The following is a 17,858-nucleotide window of genomic DNA, read 5'->3' as shown; positions in this document are numbered from 1 at the left end:
TTAATATCTTAAGTTACTTTGCACATTTGGATTAATAATGTGAAATATAAACAGCACTTAAATAAGACTTTAGTTACACTTGGAGTAACATTCACAAGTTATCCTGTAGCATAAATGTAAAAAAAATGCGGCTAATAAAATGAGCTGCACCTTTAACAGCTTTGATAAATTAGTGCATCAATAATAATTAAAACATATTATATATTATTCTGAAATGGGCACATTTGCACATTGACTACTTTTAGTACTTTAAGAATATTTACATTACATGTTACTTGATAGATGCTTTTATCCAAAGCGACTTACATACTCAATACTATATGGGAAATCCCCACAGGAGAAATTTGGGGTGAAGTGTCTTGCCCAGGGACAACGACATGCTGACTGCAGTGGGTTTGAACCTGTGACCATCTGATCCCAGACTAAGGCTCTACCCACTGCGCCACACGCCTCCAGATGCTAATACTTTTGTACTTTTAGTTGAGTAACATTTTGAATGCAGGACTTTTACTTCCTGCATTCCTGAGTATTTCTACACTCTGGTACTTCTACTTTACTTAAGTACAAGATCTGAGTATCCTAACCCATCACAGTCCCCCTGCTTTACTCCCACTACTATTTTATTACATTTTTACTTTATTATTTGCCCCTCTTGTTTGTTTGTTCACCATGTAAACCTTGGGTCCCTCGAAAGGCGCTATACAAATGTAATCTATTATTATTATTGAGTACTTCTCCCACCATTTAAATGTACTGGCAGCAACATTGTTTGCAATATGCTCTACCTGATTGGTCCTTATATGTGGATCTTCTAAAAGCCATGGCTATAAAAGAATGAGGCATCCCTACAACAGCATATAATTTGGGCAGATAAAACACAACATTTTCTAGAGGTCCCATCAAGACCTGATCCATTTAAACACTCTGCTGTGCTGCTATACTATGCCCCAGGCCCCAAATCATTTGTAATAACCTCTTTAAAATATAAAAAATTCATCACACACATTTGAGCAAAGGTAGGTTTAATGTATATTTCAAGACAGAAAATGGTGAAGTAATACCATAGATAAGTAATATCCTTTTAGGTAGTGGATAGACCATTAATTACTTTAGCGTAATGCCAATAAATAAAATGTCTTGTAACATTATTTTGGACAGTAAATATATCTGAATGATAAACCAGCAGAAGGAGCAGCAATCACAATCCAACAGTTGCCTTTTAACTAATCAAGCAGACAGAGACAGAGATTAGCAAACATCTGGAGTTACTGTTTTTTAGCCAGTCGATGAATGTGAGCCAAATATTATTTTTCCTTTCAGCTCCTTTGGTTTTTCCTTCCGTCTGAATCAAATATCTGTCTCTTTGCTGCTTAATACGCCTCCATGTTCACCAGCTGTTTGCTGACTTTGTCGTCACATTTGGTAATGGGACTGGGTTGGACAGGTGATATAGAGCACAGTACAGTTAAGGGGACCACAGAGTCAGTCTCAATATCACTGTGGGTTCAACAATACAAGTATCCCTTTTCACTTTCACAATAGTATTGTATTCCAGTAGAGTAGTACAAGTCTATAGTATCATTACATATAAACACCACTTCATATGTCATACATGTGATATTGTAAGTCCCTGCTGGTTTTTGTAACACTCTCATATTTATATTAGAAAAAAGTGTAATTCTGTGATTAACTCCTTAATAACCCAACTGTTAAAATACTACAATGACAAACACTTGACATTTGAAATACTGACGGATAGACACACTTTTGCACACACACAAATATACCTAAATAATACACAGCTGTTGTCTCAAGCATCTGTGGATGTTTTGAGCTCCTGTAGTTCAGTAGCGTCTTTGGTGCCCTGCTCCAACTTTTTCCGGCCCTTCTGGAAGACAGCAGCAATCTCTTCAAAACTTTTGCCCTTGGTCTCGGGGACCCGGAGATAAATAAACACTGTGAAGCCGAAAAGCAGCCCAGCAAACAGGATGAACACATACGAATCCAACCAAGTCTGAAAATAGAAACGAAAAAGACAGGTGTAAGACTATGTCTGATTTTAAGAGTTTAGTACATAGCCTATGTATTTCCTTTCTGCCAACCTGTATATATGGAAAGGTCATGCCTATGATGAAGTTGCTGGTCCAGTTGCAGCAGCCAGCCAGAGCGATGGCTGCAGGTCGGGGTCCCTGACTGAACAGTTCAGCAACTATGAACCATGGAATCGGACCAGGACCAATTTCAAAGAAACTCACGAAGAGGAAAATAGCCGACATGCTGACGTAACTCATCCATGGGTAGTCACCCTGGAGGGAAAAGTACATCAGTTATTGTATTTTCGTGGTTTCTTGAACTTATCACATACTGCATGAGAAAGAGATGGACATATTGGCATGGCATTCTTGAGTCCATTTTGTGCTCTGCTTGACTTGTTGTTGTGCGTGAGCTTTAATAAATATGAACTCTTTGCAAACATACAGTTTTTTGTTGTCCTATCTCGGCCTCTTTTAACTAAATTGTCCTATTTAGTGTGACAAACAATTTACTTATAGAGATGAGGTACTGGATACTTTGCTCCATGTATCCTTCCTGCATTTTTTAGCCAACGCATGGCAATGAAGTGAGTAAACGTGCTATGCTAGCTGACCAAACTCCATGTACTGATGAAGACCATGAGATGCAGTTTAAAGGTCCCCAATTATACTGTTTTTCATCAATATATTATAGGTCTCAGATATATACAAACATGTCAAGTTTTGTCAAAAAAAATTGCCGAAGGATCAAGTGTTTGGCTCCAAACACCAAACAGATCGTGCATTGTAGCATGCCATAAACCACTCTGTTTCAGCTCTGTTTAAAAAGTGCTGATTCTCTGTCTGTTACTTTAGATGAAAATAAGGAGCCCCTCCTCACGCCCTGAGAGATATTTGGTTAAGCCCCTGTCACACTGTCCCGAAATTGACACCAGATGGACACACGAATATGGAATTGTGAATTTCGCACGAAGATGGCCCCGAAGTTGGTCAACAACTAAGCAACAGCCGAAGCAAGTACGATGCCTACAGAAGGCCACACGATGGCACCCGAACCACACACGAAAATATGGTCGTAGACTTTACTGATGATTTAGAATGTATCCAGACTCACCGTAAGAGCTTGTGCCTCTTCGGGGGGTGCTAACATTTAAACATACACTTTATTCTTTACTTTCTCCGTCTTTATATGTAGATTAGAAGATATTACTTATCTCCGTCATGTTGTTTCCATAGCAACAACAACTTCCTATCAACTGCGTAAACTCACCTTCAAAATAAAAGCATCTAAATAAAACAGGAAGTTAACCTAAATTACATTTAAGACATACAACTGCAACGAAAGTAACAAAAACAATGTAATATCCTTTTCAGTTTCACAGAACACAAATTGGGTTATTTTATTTACATAATATGTTTACATGATTTTGTTGTGCAATAAATGCAATCTCGATGTCATCGTACTATAATACGATGACTACACGACGGCATTGCGAGGGCTTGACGTAGTCGTGTTGCCTTCCTAAGACAATCGGGCAACTTCTTGTTTCCTTCGTATGTTCTTCGGGAGGCGAAAAATACCCGATGGCACCGATGATCACACGAATTAAAGACGAAGATGACACAATTTGTACAAGATGCCCTCACGATGGCCTTACGAAGGGCAAAACGGACACACAAATTCAACATGAAGATGAACCTTCGCAAGGTCCTTCGGCAATTTTTTGGCCTGCCAAAGATTTTGCCACCGCTCACGAAGTTGCTGCCGGAGCCTGAGAAACTCCACCGGCGGTCATATGATAAGATGCCCTCACGAATGGCCTGATGTTGTTACGATCAGAGCCGAATTTGAACATTTCCTTTATCGTGTGTCCATCTGGCTAATGGTTACAAAAGCCAAAAAATCGTTATGACATCATAAAGTGGTCAAAATCTGATCAGCTCATTTTCAGACAGGTTTTTATAGAAATGGATCAAAAAGAGAAAGAATCTTTTTCCCTGAAACTTTCAGAATCTCTTTACACAGAGGGGACACATGTTTATGTATAAAAGACATGAACAAGTGGATTTTGCATAGTAGGTGACCTTTAAAGCTCAAGACTAGGAAGTGAACATTCAGTAAGAAAACAACAACAACTCACTGAGTCAATGCAGGTGGTAAGGAACAATAGAAAACAATGCAAACCATGCACTTAAAATCGCTACTTGGGACCCAAGAGGCTTAAAGTTCAGCTCAAGTTGCTGACAGATCAAAGATATGACACCTGATAAACAAACCTGGAGTTTGAGCCCCACTGTCATGCCAATTGCACAGCAGCACATCCCTCCCAGACCCACCAGAGTCAGAGTGCGTCTGCCAGCCTTGTCCACCAGTGCAACCTAGAACACAAAGTACAGTGTTAATCCATGTGTAAATGTGTGATATGTCTGGGTGTGTAGAAAAAATAGGAGAATACCAGTGCACGTTAATTTTGTAATGTCCATATGTGTGTGCATCAGTATACATGTTAATACAGCTACTCACAGACACCATAGTGAAGATTGTGTTGATAACCCCAACTCCTATGGTTGCATAGACCGGCTGACCGACACCTGCCCGAGTGAAGATAGCCGTGGAGTAATAAAATATCTTGAAGACAAAACAAGTATAGGTTTTCAGTTATTACAAAGAGTGGCAGGTTGTTTGTGGAAAGTAATATATCTTACACTCATACAGAGCAACACAGATCTCATACTATCTCATACTCATGCTATACATTTTTAGACATATTTAAAAGTTTGCCACTCACCGCATTGATGCCAGAAAACTGTTGGGAGAGGTGCATCATGAGAGCAACAACAAGCTGCTGTCTGTACACAGACGAGCGGATCTGGGACGGAATACAGAACAGTAGGCTACAATATTGTTACTGCAAACGTTTTTTTTTAAAGTGCACGACTAGTATGCACAGAATAATTGTACAATCAGATGTAGATTTCTTGTCCTATCTTTCGCTGTTCTTCTGCACATACAAGCAGAGCAACTTCAAACAACATCATTTTTTTATTTTTCTGCTGTCAGGCAGGAATTATGTTTTTTTTATATGTTTTTGCGATTGCAGAAATCTTTTGGTTTCACATGGGAGCTGACCACTGATCTGATTGACACTATTTAGAACAAATTACTTTAGACAGGATCTGGAAAGGTGAAATATAGAGCAGAAAGTTAAAGTAAAAAATGTAAATACGTTTTTGTGGCTCTGGAGTTTATCGGCTATTTTTACTTAAAGGAAAGTCCAATTCAAAAGAGATACTATGTACTGTAGGTAGATGTGACAATTCTTTATATTTTAAGTGACCCTGAAGACACTTACCAAAGAAATTATAGAGACCCTTGGCTCCTTGTCTGCTTCCTCTTTCTCTCTCCTCATCTCTTCCAGATCAGGAGTTGGATCATATTCTCCCTTCAGACGTAACAGACCTGCAACACATCGTAGAGTGAATGGAGACATGAGCTATGCATAAACGACTGAATGTAGAAGCACCATATGAAAGGATCATCCATTACATTTATCTTTCAAATCAAGTACAATTATGAAAATAGTGTCAGTAAAATCAAATGTACTTAAGGGAATAGCATTGTGGGATATACACTTATTTGTTAAATAACTATAGCTATCTCATATCTGTGCAGTAGGCTAAATATAAAAAATAAAGCTAGCTGGTTAGCTTAGCTAAAAGACTGGAAATAGATAGCCTGGCTTTATCTAAAGGTAACAAATTGAAATACCTGCACCTCTAAAAGAACATGGTATACTGTAACTTAATATTTCCTGTTTGTTTAAGTTACGGTTACCTTTGGACAAAGCCAGGTTCACTGTTTGACTCCTAATACCAGTCTAAGAGCTAAGCTAAGCTAACTGGCAGCTGGCTGTATCCAAAAGTCAAATATAGGAGTGAAAGCTATTGATTTTCTGATCTAACTGTGCAGGAAGGTGAGCAAGCATATTTCCCAAACTGCTTTATAGTATCTTGTGAAGCCTATAGGCCTATCCTGTTTCTGAATTATTGAGTATATGGTGTTTCAATAAGAGAGCACTATAGGGAGAGAAAAAGGATAACATACAGTAGAGAGGTGCCCTGAGATTAACTCTTACTTTTTCGGGCCTCTTGCTCCTTGCCCTGTACGATGTAAAGGTACCGTGGACTCTCAGGGCATAGAGGCAGCAGTAAAGATTGTAACAATGCTGGAGCTCCAGACAGACCAAGCATCAGGGGCCACATAGCATCATTACCAAGTATAAAGTCCAAGCCAAATACCTGCATTCACAAACAAACACAGTTTAGGTTATGTGTTCACAAAGACATCAATCATGTTGTGTGCTGATCATATGTTTTCTTTGTGTGTTAGTGCAAGCCTTTGATCGTGTTAATCATAGGAGGTTATTTGTTAAACTGAGTCAAAGAGGGGTGCCCAAATACATTGTGAGAATTCTGGTCTACTGGTATGGCCACCAGACTATGCAAGTCAAATGGGGCAATAGGGTCTCAGCCCCATTTGGGGTTAGCAATGGTGTCAGACAAGGTGGAATTATGTCCCCAGTTCTTTTTAACCTTTATATTGATGATCTGTCTAAGCGACTGAAAGCCTGTAATACTGGATGCATGATTGGTAGTACTCTAGTGCAGTGGTTCCCAAACGGTGTGCCGCGGCACACTGGTGAGCCGTGAGGCAAGTTCGGGTGTGCCGTGGGATTTTGTGACAGCCATACGTTATTATTGCAATATACAACTACACAAACATATTATTTTTTAATTTACTATATCAGTACTTTGTAGGTTTATATGTACGTAATCTGCACGACTTGCGCGTCCACACCTCCACGTGCAGTGCTGCATAAACATGGCTGAGTCAGCGATAACTTTCGAGGGGTGGTATTCCCATTATTTTGAGTTCGTCCGAAGAATAGACAGGAATGTGACGGTGAGGTGCAAACTGTGTCCAGGCCAGAAGCTGTTATCCACTGCTGTAAACACCACGTGGTCAAACCTCAACACACACCTGCAAAGAACACATGCTAAAGTGAAGCTACCACCCACGCTATTTGTTGTTTGTTTATATCACGTCTGTTCTTCTTCTCTGACTTCCGGTTGTTGCCTGTTTTGAATGACAAATACACACTACCGCCGCCTGCTGGTAAGGAAAGTTATTGCCACTCACGCATGCGCAGTTCGTACGTGCTCGGCGAGTAAAGTAACTAGTTACTTTATGTAGATAGTAACGAAATAGTGTAATATATTACAATTTTTTAGTAACGACCCCATCTCTGGAGTTGGCGTTCTCTACTCTGATTTACATGAAGAACAACAGGAGGTCACGGCTCTCTGTTGAACAGGACTTGTGAGTGGCCCTCTCCCCACCAAGGATTAAAAAAATTCTGCGCGCCCCGACGGGCACATGTATCTCACTAATTTGTAAATCGGCAAAAATATTTACAATAGCACATGTTTCAATGCTGATTGCTGAAATGTTACATTTATAATTTGTAGTTCAGGACCATGGACAATGCAGCTTCCTTGCATTGACAGTTCTCTGTGCTGAATTTCTGCTGAGTTTCCTTTGCCTCATTTTTAATGTTGTGACCCGTCTGGTTTAAATGAGTGTGTTGCTGCTTTGATGAAGCCTAATTTGATAAAGTTTCAAATTAATTTCTGAAATATTTCGTTAATAAATATTTCACGAGTAATATAGTTGTCTTTGTCACATTTTATTTGGCATTAGTAAATAATTATGCACATTTACAGATATTTTACATGATATGAGTGATAACACGTGTTATAAGGGCTATTTTGCACAATAGGTGTGCCTTGAGATTTTTACTTGTCCTTTGGTGTGCCTTGGGCACAAAAAGTTTGGGAACCACTGCTCTAGTGAACCATATTATGAATGCAAATGATCTTGTTGTGCTGAGTCCATCTAGCGCTGGTCTTCAGCAGCTTCTTGCTGTTTGTTCTGTGTATGGTGTGGAACATGACATCAAATACAACGCCAGTAAGAGTGCTGTCATGATCTTTAGAACCAAAGAGGATAAATGTCTTCAATTTCCTGATTTTAAATTGTCTGATATTAATCTTAGTGTCTGTAATAAGTTAAAATATCTTGGACACTTTATTACAGAACAAATGACAGATGAAGATATTTATAGGCAATGCCGCATGATGTATGCACAAGCAAACATTCTCCTACGTAAGTTTGGTGCATGTACAGATGGAGTGAAGATGTCTCTGTTCAGAGCATATTGCACACCGCTCTATACGGCACATCTGTGGTCAAACTACAGAACAGCAAGTTTACGGAAACTTCAAGTAGCTTATAATGATGCCATGAGAATATTGCTGAAGAGACCTCGATGGTCTAGTGCAAGTGAAATGTTTGTGGCTGCAGGAGTCAATACTCTACAAGCTGTTTTAAGAAATCTTATGTATAAATGTATTTGCCGGCTTAATGACTCTGATAATGAAATCCTCTTGGCCTTATCGAACATAAGGTTTAGTACACGCTACCAATCGCAGCTGTGGAGACATTGGTATAGTTGTCTCTTTGTAGGACACTGATTTAAATTATTCTTAAACTATGAATTCTTATTATGCTGTGTATGTAATTTATTATATGTAATGTCTTGTATCTGGACCCTGAGTCTGTAATAAAGTTTTCATTCATTCATTCACTCACCTGGCTGACTAGGATGCCAATGACTATAGCCAGCTGGTGTAATGTCCCCAGAGCCCCTCTGTAAGCCTTAGGTGCAATCTCTCCAATGTACATAGGCACTAGCCCGGATGTCAACCCTGAAAGATACCCATCATGAGGACTTTAAACAAACATTCACTGTTGGATATATGACAATATAACAGTTGTTAATTTCCTTTTATATAACCTATAGACAGTGGGATATCCAAATTAATGATGTGAGTATCAATTTGAGGATTCTATGTGTGATTTGCTGTACCACAGTAAAAGCCCATAACAGCACGGCCGGAGATGACCATGATGTGAGGTTTCCACATCTTGCAAAGACCCATCAGCAATCCTGCTGCTACTGCAAGTACATTCACCATCAACATGCCCTTTACCCTGCAAAACAAAAAGACAGTTTATAGATATGTATAATATAAGCGTCTTTGGATTCAAGAAAAGCACTATTGAAATACAATTTATTATTATTATTATTATATTTGCAGCATGGCAAATTTCCTTAATGATGCTGGTTCATTTTGAACCTTTTTAAAAGTATTTTCAAGATAACATTTGCCTCTGATTACTCTAATCACTCTATAATTCATTATTTTACCTTTTTTTCTCCACCACTTTCATCTTTTCATTTAGTGTGTCCATATTATTTATTTATCCTTTCTCACCTCCCTCTCAGGTCTCCCACATATCCCACCAGGAAGGATGATAACATGCCTCCGATGGAGAAGATTGCCACCGACAGTGACCAATACATGATCACGGCAGGGTGTCGTCCCGCCTCTGGGTACTCTTCTTCTTCAGTGCTGTTTTCTGAGAGGACCGCGGCCCTCTCTGACCACACCCCCAGAGTACGTCCATAATAATTTTCAATTACCTATGACACGGATATATTTAGGGGACATCAATAGGTACAATTACACTGGAATATGCACAAAGACAGATGAAAATGCAAACACAAAAACCATTCTGATAAAATGTCATTTATAAATATGCATAGTAGCAACATTCACTATGCAACCTCACATTTAAATAAAGAAGATGATATTTAAAAGGACAGTGTGGAGGATTTTGCAGCATCTAGCATGCCAACTAATGACCACTCTGCTCATTCTGTCATGATATCTTTCAGGAAATATGCCTCTTTTAGGTGCCATCCTTATTATAACACTGCTTAAGGGGAAACAATATTCAGGCGGTAGCTGCCATTACTGCAGTTTAACAAGTCAATAGGAGAACTAAGGTGGCCGTCAGGTAACATAAGAATGCAAAATGACCTCCTTAGAGCCAGTGTTAGGCTTATGCGTTCTGTGCTACTTTAGAAAGTGTACTTTATTGCCATATAACTTCATGTTAGGAAATTGCCTTATGAAACATGATAAGAAACACAATAAAATGTTGCCAGCAGCGTGCAGCAGAGAGACATTATGACTTGTCTGTCAGAGGCAAAGTCCTACTCATTACTGGCCTGAGAATAATGGACAGCTTGCAAAACTTCTGATGAAACAAATACCTAATGGCCAGGCAAGAAAACGTTTTGGGATAAGTTGCTTTTCTAGACAATCAGTCAATCATTTCTGTTCCATGGTCTCCGAGAGTAGGACATGCATATCCAGTGCTGCAGAAAAGTGTTTACATAGATGATACGTTTGTTCATACCTCGAGATTTGCATGCAATTCGATGGTAAATCCATCTACCATAAGGGAGCCAAGCCTGTGTGACAGTGGAGCCTACCTTCTGGGGTGCGTTGATAACTCCAAGACTGTATCCATACTGCAGGGACCCAAGAGCTGCAGTGAACACAGCCAGAGCCAATGTGCCTGTTAGCTGCTGCAGGAACAGAGGAACCATTGAGATAAGAACACACACACATGAATGCACGAACAAACACACTATGTAACATGCACACAAGCAAGAGCGTGAGTCAGAAGTTAACGGTCACAAACAAAAGTGCATATAAGTAAAAAATACTTAATCGATAGATGCATCTAGCGCTTTATTTACCATCAAGAATCCCAGAATCATAATAATTCTCATATATAAAAGTTACATAATGCCCAGATTAAACACTAAGCTTGTGTTATATATTCCTTTGATATTCTCATGGCAGAGTCATAAGTATTAATTCATTACAATCTCCTATATAATAACGCAAACACACAACTATGAATAAAGAGCTGGTTGTTTTCCTCAGGTCTCGGTGGTAAATGTAATCCTCTGAGAGCCTCAAGGTTCAAATGTCAGCAATATGGTGAGATCAGCCGCCTGCACGCACATTTTGCCTACCTGATTTCAAATGAATAGGAAGAATATATATGCATTTTATGGAATACATGTAAAGAGTACTTATGTCAAGAATCGTCTTACCTTTCCAGACTCCATGGTGGGTCCAGAGTGTCAGCCAGGCTGGTAATGATCAATGAAAGCTGCATGCTCAATCACGCTGTGTCCACTCTCTAATCGACCAACACATGCGTGCACACATACAGTATAGATACACACACATAGATCTAAAGTGCTGAAATAAGTCCCACACAACAAAATCATCTTCCATACACAAACACACATGTTATTATTGCAAGGAAGCAATACCATTAGAGTGAAAGTGACCAAACAGTGAGACCATCTGGATTCTATTTTTGGGAAACACTGGTTTCAGGCTTTGTGGTGTTGCATACTGGTAAACGATGGACAACAATAATAATAATACTGTATAGTGCAAATTATAATGGAGTGCAAAATGACTGCCAAATAGCACATTTGGTAGAAATATTGACATTTGGACACTCTCTCCCTAAGACACACACAAAGCTGCTGTTAATGATATACTTGAGGGATGGACAAAGTCTGAGGGCCGAAGCTGATAAAAAGGAGCGCACAGTTGCAAAACACATCCAAAGAAAATACAACTGCGTAAACATAATGCTCTAGTTTAATTTATTTCTCTCATACAGCATCTCTTTCACAAAACAAATACATCCCAAAACAGGACATTAGTAATGCTCTTTCAAAACAAAGAAAACAAGAAATAAACAAAGCAAAGAATACAGTGGTTTCATCTTTGAAAGGAGAGTCCTCAGTGTACACACACACACACACACACACACACACACACACACACACACACACACACACACACACCCACACACACACACACACACCACTCACTCACACCACTCACACACACACACACACACACATACACACACACACACACACACACACACACACACACACACACACACACACACACACACACACACACACACACACACACACACACACACACACACACACACACACACACACACACACACACACACACACACTTTTGTTCAGCTCGGCTCTTTATTGCTCAAATGTTAGCCTGCTACCCATAACACAGTTTGGTGAACCTAACTTGCAGCTGCACAGGAACAGCTACCGTGTGGATATGTAAAAGTCATATAACTTCATTTTAAAAATTATTAACAGAAAATAACTTGTGGGAATGAGTATAGTTTTTGTGTCACTTTACGTTTTTTTAAGGAGTAAGCAGGTACTTTTCTCCAATATAGAGGGATACCTCTATAGAGTCGGCCCTAGTGTTATACATCTAATACAGTATGCATAAATGATTGAGCTACACTTTCAGAAATTACATGTTTTTATCGTACCATATGCAGTTACTCCTTTCAAAGAATAAATTAAGTCTTAAATGTGTTAACATCTCCTTCAGAAGAGACACATACCATCAGTAACGTGTTAAGGTTAGCCAATAACACACACAAACCCAGTGTAAATGAACTGTAAAGGCAATACAATTATTAATTATAACTCAAGCGATAATCTTTTGGCCTCCATTTTTTGTTTTGCTTACATCATGCTAGGCACTGTACAAACAGGTAGGAGCCAAAATCAGAAGAACCAATCAGGGAAGAGCATGATTCAAAAGGACGCCACAGCTTTCAACAATTAGATCTTTCACATGCACACAGTACTGGGGATTGTTGCTCATATCCTGATGAGGTTGTATTCAGGATAAGCATCTTCATATTCCCTACAGCAGCATGGCTGTGTTTGTGAGTAGCCAAAGGAAACAGAAAAAGTTCACGTACAGAGACTGAATTTATGACTCTTTTTCTGGCCATTGATGTCAATATCCAACCTTGATCTGAATGGGACTCGTTTCAACATCAAGTCAAACACACACATACATTTATGCACACACTCACAAACACACACCAACATACACTCCTGATTTCAGAAACACGGATGTGCTATTCATTTGATCACACTTCAAAAACCGACTGACTTAGCCACAGAAAAAGAAAAAGAACTGAAATAAAAAGAATGACGCTATCATTGTTCATTTAATATTACAGTAGTTTTGATGCAGCACCTTCAGAGTTTAACAACATTGTGAAACTAGGGGGGATGACATTGATGGAGATGGGGGGTGACAGGAAGAAGGAAATAGTAAAACAGGATGGACCGGTGATTTCTTTTTAAAGGGACACGGACATCATCTTTGCATACTGTGACCACCCGCCTATGACAGCAGATTGTCTCACCGCATCTCTATCAGCGAGATGCGATCGAACACTAAATTACAATTTACTCATCATGGCCTGAAAAGACGGCGAGGAGGAAGAAGAGGAGGCGGAGGGGAGTGACAAAGGAGTAAGAAAATCAATCATGCTGTCTGCTTTTCACCGCTAACATCCAGAGTAGATTTGTCATCCCTCAGCTGCCCTCACTGCACAAACTGTCATATTCACTATATTTGAATTTATATTAAATCCTATTTATCTATTCCCCCGACCTCTGAGGTGTAAGATCTCCAGGAATGAGCCCACACATGGCAGATAGGAAGTGTGGAAAATGGAAGACATGGGTGTCAAAAGGACTCAAAAAAGTGAGGACTAAATCGATTGCGGGAGGAGTGTAAAGAAGTGGGGACGAAGGGAGGAATGGTGTAAAGTGTATTTCTCCAGCTGCTGTAATGAAGAGGTTTGTTTGGAGAAAAGACACAGACACAAATGGAAGACTTACAGACACAGACAGAGGATATTTGGAGAGTCAGTGGCACCAGTTTGCCAGTCAGTTGAGTAACGATGGCTTCTGCATAACCCAAAATAATCTAGGGTAACATGTCTCTTCATTTAGAACATGTCTCTGTTGTTTTTGCTCTACGATTACTTTTTTTTTCTCTAAGCGATTCTAGTCACTTCAGTGTTAAAAGAGTTCACTGTGGCCTCTCGGTCAGTCTGTTTTTTGTTGTTGTGAGATGTGCCGTGGGACAACTGGTAGTCGCCGGGCAGGCCAATGGGAGAGTGAGGCAGAGTGGATGGGGGGGGGCATCACCAATTCATCATGGTGTTTCTGTTGAGGGTCATGAAGAAGACTTGGCTGCTACCTCCCGAACGCACCGATGCGAAGAATACCTGCAGAGAGAAAGATAATATTAAAAACTGAAAACAATTCTTAATATAAGCATTTCCATATCTGCAAAGAGCAAATAATATGCTTCTCTGGAAAGGTAAATTAAGTCTAACATAGTTGTCAGATTTGACAAACTGGGGGCAAGCAATATACAGCATGTACAGTATACACTATGTATTTAAATCATTTGTTTTTGTTTCCTTTTGCAAATCTGCTCACATTTGGAAATACTTAGATGTATATAGGATCTAACCGATGTATATTACCTGCTACCTTATTTGGACTTGAACATTTTCTACCTGACATAGCATTAAAAGCTTGCTTTGTGGTTCTTTCGGACTGTTTAACATTACATACGCAAAATATACCAAACACGTTTTGACTACTTCAAGCAGCAGACTGAAATGATGTTGCATCGAGCTCACAAATGTAATAAAACAATGCTACCAGGATTACAATGAACCTTTAAAGGTCCCATGTCATGGCCATTTCTACTGGTCATAATTCCATTGTTGAGGTCTACTCAAATAGATTTACATTGTGCAATTTTCCAAAATCGCATTGGTTTCTCATACAGCACCTCTGTATAGTATGTGTGTTCACTCTCTGTCCTAAACGGCTTGTTGGAGCTCCTGCCCCCCCCCCCCCATCTCCCTATGAGACACAGCAAAACCCAGCCCGAACACACACACACCCGCAGCCTGGCTGGGAGTTTGTGTGTGTGCTCACACACCGACTCACAGCCTCGCCGCGTCCCGCCGTCTCAGGGAGGAGAAATCGGCGGAGCTGCAGCTGAGAAAAGATTGAGTGAGTGTGTGTGAGGAAGTCCGCGGATTGGTCAATTTGGACCAATCCACGGAATTAACGTAACGGCTCCGCGGATGTAACGTAACGGCTCTACGGATTGGTCCATTTGGACCAATGGGTCCATTTGGGTATGGGCACGTCACTGTACTCAGGAAGAAAAAGAGGAATCTCCAACGAGGCGTTCTGGGGCTTTTCTGTGTTAGAGTTGTACACTACAGGGTGTACTTTGAGGGTTTGACTCTGCAGACCGTTTACATGCAGAAAAAGCTACATAACACACAAGGAGACGGGTAATAACCGGAAAAGCATAACATGGGACATTTAAATTATACATAACATGATTATATTCCTCGCATGGTAAAGACTTTTGACAATGCACATGTCTGTGTGTTGTTTCTTATTTCTCACACATAAGTGCATATCAAGACGAAGGAAAATATATTATTAGACTGAGTTGTATCAAGGATCTACCCATACAAATGAAATGGATATTACCTGCTGCCTAATTTGGACTTGAAAATGTACCTGGCATAGCATTACAACTTTCTTTTTGGTTCTTTGAGCCTTTTTAATCTTAAAAAGGCTCAAAGAACCAAAATACCAACTTCATGTTCTCAATCAGTGTTTCAATGATCAATCAAAACACCGGATAAGAATAACTGAGAATCAAAGAGTGTGTTTTATTCACCTTGTCGTTCCGCTCACACAGGAATTTGAGTCTCTGGGCTCTCTTGTGCATAAAGACTCCGTCCAGATGACCTGTCTCCACAGAGCGGATCTCTATGGCTTTCTCCCCCCAGCCCATAATCTGATTAGAGTGGATATAGGCTGGAAAAGAGAAAACACAAAAGACTCATCAGTGAACAGAATCTTTATTATTCAGGTCAAAAGGAGATAAGAACATCCAAAAGCATAATGTAAAAATGTGGACTCAGTCCTAAATCGTGGTAGCTTTAGTGTTACACCACTGTGTGCCACATGAGGGCAGTAAAGCACTTCCCTACTGGAGGATATGCAGTTATACATTTCTTTGTTGGTCTTTCAATCTCTTGGTTTCCCCCTCTTTCTTTCTTTCCCTTGTGACTATGCGTTTTACATTTACTTTTGATAATCTATCCATTTTCCATCCTTCTGAATCTTTTACCCTTGCCCCCCCCCCCCCACCCCAACGCATCTTTCTTCTTCCTTCTCTTGAAGCCTTCCTGTGAAAGCAGATGTTATGAACTGATTTTTGAATGCAATTAAACCTTAAATAAACCCGCATAAGCTCAGTTCTCAGATCGTTCACATACTTCTGATCTGCATTTCAACACACGGCACTGAAGTGGGTACTAGCATACATCAATAAAGTTATTTAAGCCTCTAAGTCATTTTTTATTTATATCTTCGAACCGGGTGTTTCTCTATGATGTTTTAAAGACTCCAGTGATGATAGAAATCTATTTTAACCACTTAAACAGACATTAAAATTGTATGATGTGAGACGTACCAACAGAGGTGGGCATCTCTCCCCACTGTAGCACCACGTCCTTGGTGATTCGCCCGTAGGTGTTGACGTAGACGCCTTCGTCCTCGTAACACAGCAGCATCTCCATCCCATCGGTCTTTGGGAGCACCACGATGGAATGGGGCGTCACCTGGCTCTGGATCTGTTGCAGACACACACAGTGAACATTTCATAGGCTTTAATATAATCTGTCAAATGTAATCATAATCTACAGTGGATTAAAGTGTTACAGCTGTTTCCTGATGGGCATTTAATGCAACAGATTTGACAGGCTGTTTTTTTTTTTTGGACCGACACAATATAGCATTATTAACAAGAATAACATCAGAAGAGTTGGGATCAATAACAAAACACAGACATGGCTCGAATCTGTGCACTTTACCCAAACAGGCGGCTCACAAAAGGTTAAATGAAAGACTGACAAGGTGATGAAAAAAGTCCTCTAAACCCACAAGAAACTGCATTTACACAAAATGCCAATTGGAACGACACACCACATCATACTATGGTTTTGTTGGCTGATGAGTGTCAAGAAAAGCTTTTAGAATATTGTCAACTTGTGATAAACATATGACCGCATACCACACACATTTAAAAATGTAATTACAGAAATACTGGAATTGTATTTTAATACTTCAATTTTGTGTTGTGGTTCCAGCATGACCAAACATTTATCTTATTGCACTTAACATCTTTTCATTAGCTTGTGAAGTCTCCTGTGGGTTAGATGAATTTATTAATGCAACCTGTTTCTAGCTAAATTATCCATGAATCACTACTCTAATAAACTGTACTGCACAGACACATGTAGCACTCCTGTGCATCCACTACGGGTTTTTTACTAAAGATCTATTGATCTAGTCTAAAGGGTGGATGGCAGGATGTCACCTTCATCTGTTTGGCACACTGTAGAGAGGAGAAGTTGGCAGGGAAGGAGAGAGAGAGGAAGATTAAAGGCAACAATTGTGAAAGACAATCGCTTCAAGAGGAATGCTCTAATGAAAAGGCTTGTTGTGCAATCACTGTAAAGCATGAACTCAACTGACTTCAATTGCGTGTCTTCATATCTGTATTTGGTGCGGTAAATGTCCTGAAATCTTGCCACCAAATAAAAAATGCAGCCTAACTGTGTTTAGATTGAATTTGGTTAAAAGCATACGATTAGTAAAGCAACCCCGGAACGAAGTAATCTGCATGCAAGTACCAAAACTGATTTGCATTCAAGCACGCGCATGGACAACTACTGATGGTGTATCGAGCTCCCATGAGTGATTGAGTGACGACTAGAATTGATATCTGACTGCATGCTGCTAAGGGAAGAGCTATGCTGAAAGAAGACGCTCACTACTTCACTTG

At 39.8% G+C, this 17,858-nt stretch overlaps 2 protein-coding genes across 20 annotated transcripts in view; both read right to left on the bottom strand.

Moving 5' to 3' along the window:
* Positions 1-1,005: 1,005 nt before the first annotated feature.
* Positions 1,006-11,208, bottom strand: slc2a2 (solute carrier family 2 member 2). Of its 2 annotated transcripts, none has more exons than XM_034235420.1 (12): positions 11,132-11,208; positions 10,499-10,594; positions 9,432-9,640; positions 9,023-9,147; positions 8,746-8,861; positions 6,170-6,332; positions 5,387-5,493; positions 4,823-4,903; positions 4,558-4,662; positions 4,311-4,412; positions 2,103-2,306; positions 1,006-2,014 (listed from the first exon to the last, which is right to left on the bottom strand). In XM_034235420.1, exons 1-12 carry the CDS (start codon positions 11,144-11,146, stop codon positions 1,811-1,813), a joined length of 1,527 nt encoding a protein of 508 aa, XP_034091311.1. In that variant the 5' UTR covers positions 11,147-11,208; the 3' UTR covers positions 1,006-1,810. The 2 variants fall into 2 exon arrangements, with proteins under 2 accessions (XP_034091311.1, XP_034091312.1); XM_034235421.1 differs by having other exon boundaries at positions 1,734-2,014; positions 10,499-10,591; positions 11,132-11,174.
* Positions 11,209-12,098: 890 nt separating this feature from the next.
* Positions 12,099-17,858, bottom strand: part of tnika (TRAF2 and NCK interacting kinase a) — a 71,423-nt gene continuing 65,663 nt past the window's right edge. For 12 of the 18 annotated variants that reach the window (XM_034235402.1, XM_034235404.1, XM_034235406.1 and 9 more), the window contains 4 exons: positions 17,391-17,408; positions 16,485-16,644; positions 15,684-15,823; positions 12,099-14,190 (listed from right to left, as the gene is read on the bottom strand). In XM_034235402.1, the coding sequence (XP_034091293.1) occupies positions 14,107-14,190; positions 15,684-15,823; positions 16,485-16,644; positions 17,391-17,408 (402 nt within the window). In that variant the 3' untranslated portion in view covers positions 12,099-14,106. The remainder of the gene's footprint in view (positions 14,191-15,683; positions 15,824-16,484; positions 16,645-17,390; positions 17,409-17,858) is intronic. The other 6 variants (XM_034235405.1, XM_034235407.1, XM_034235412.1 and 3 more) reach the window with 1 other exon arrangement.

This window comes from Gymnodraco acuticeps, unplaced genomic scaffold (genome assembly GCF_902827175.1).
Source record: "Gymnodraco acuticeps unplaced genomic scaffold, fGymAcu1.1, whole genome shotgun sequence".
NCBI lineage: Eukaryota > Metazoa > Chordata > Actinopteri > Perciformes > Bathydraconidae > Gymnodraco > Gymnodraco acuticeps.
Note: the sequence above shows the minus strand (reverse complement) of the source record. Positions and strands in the feature narration are given on the sequence as shown.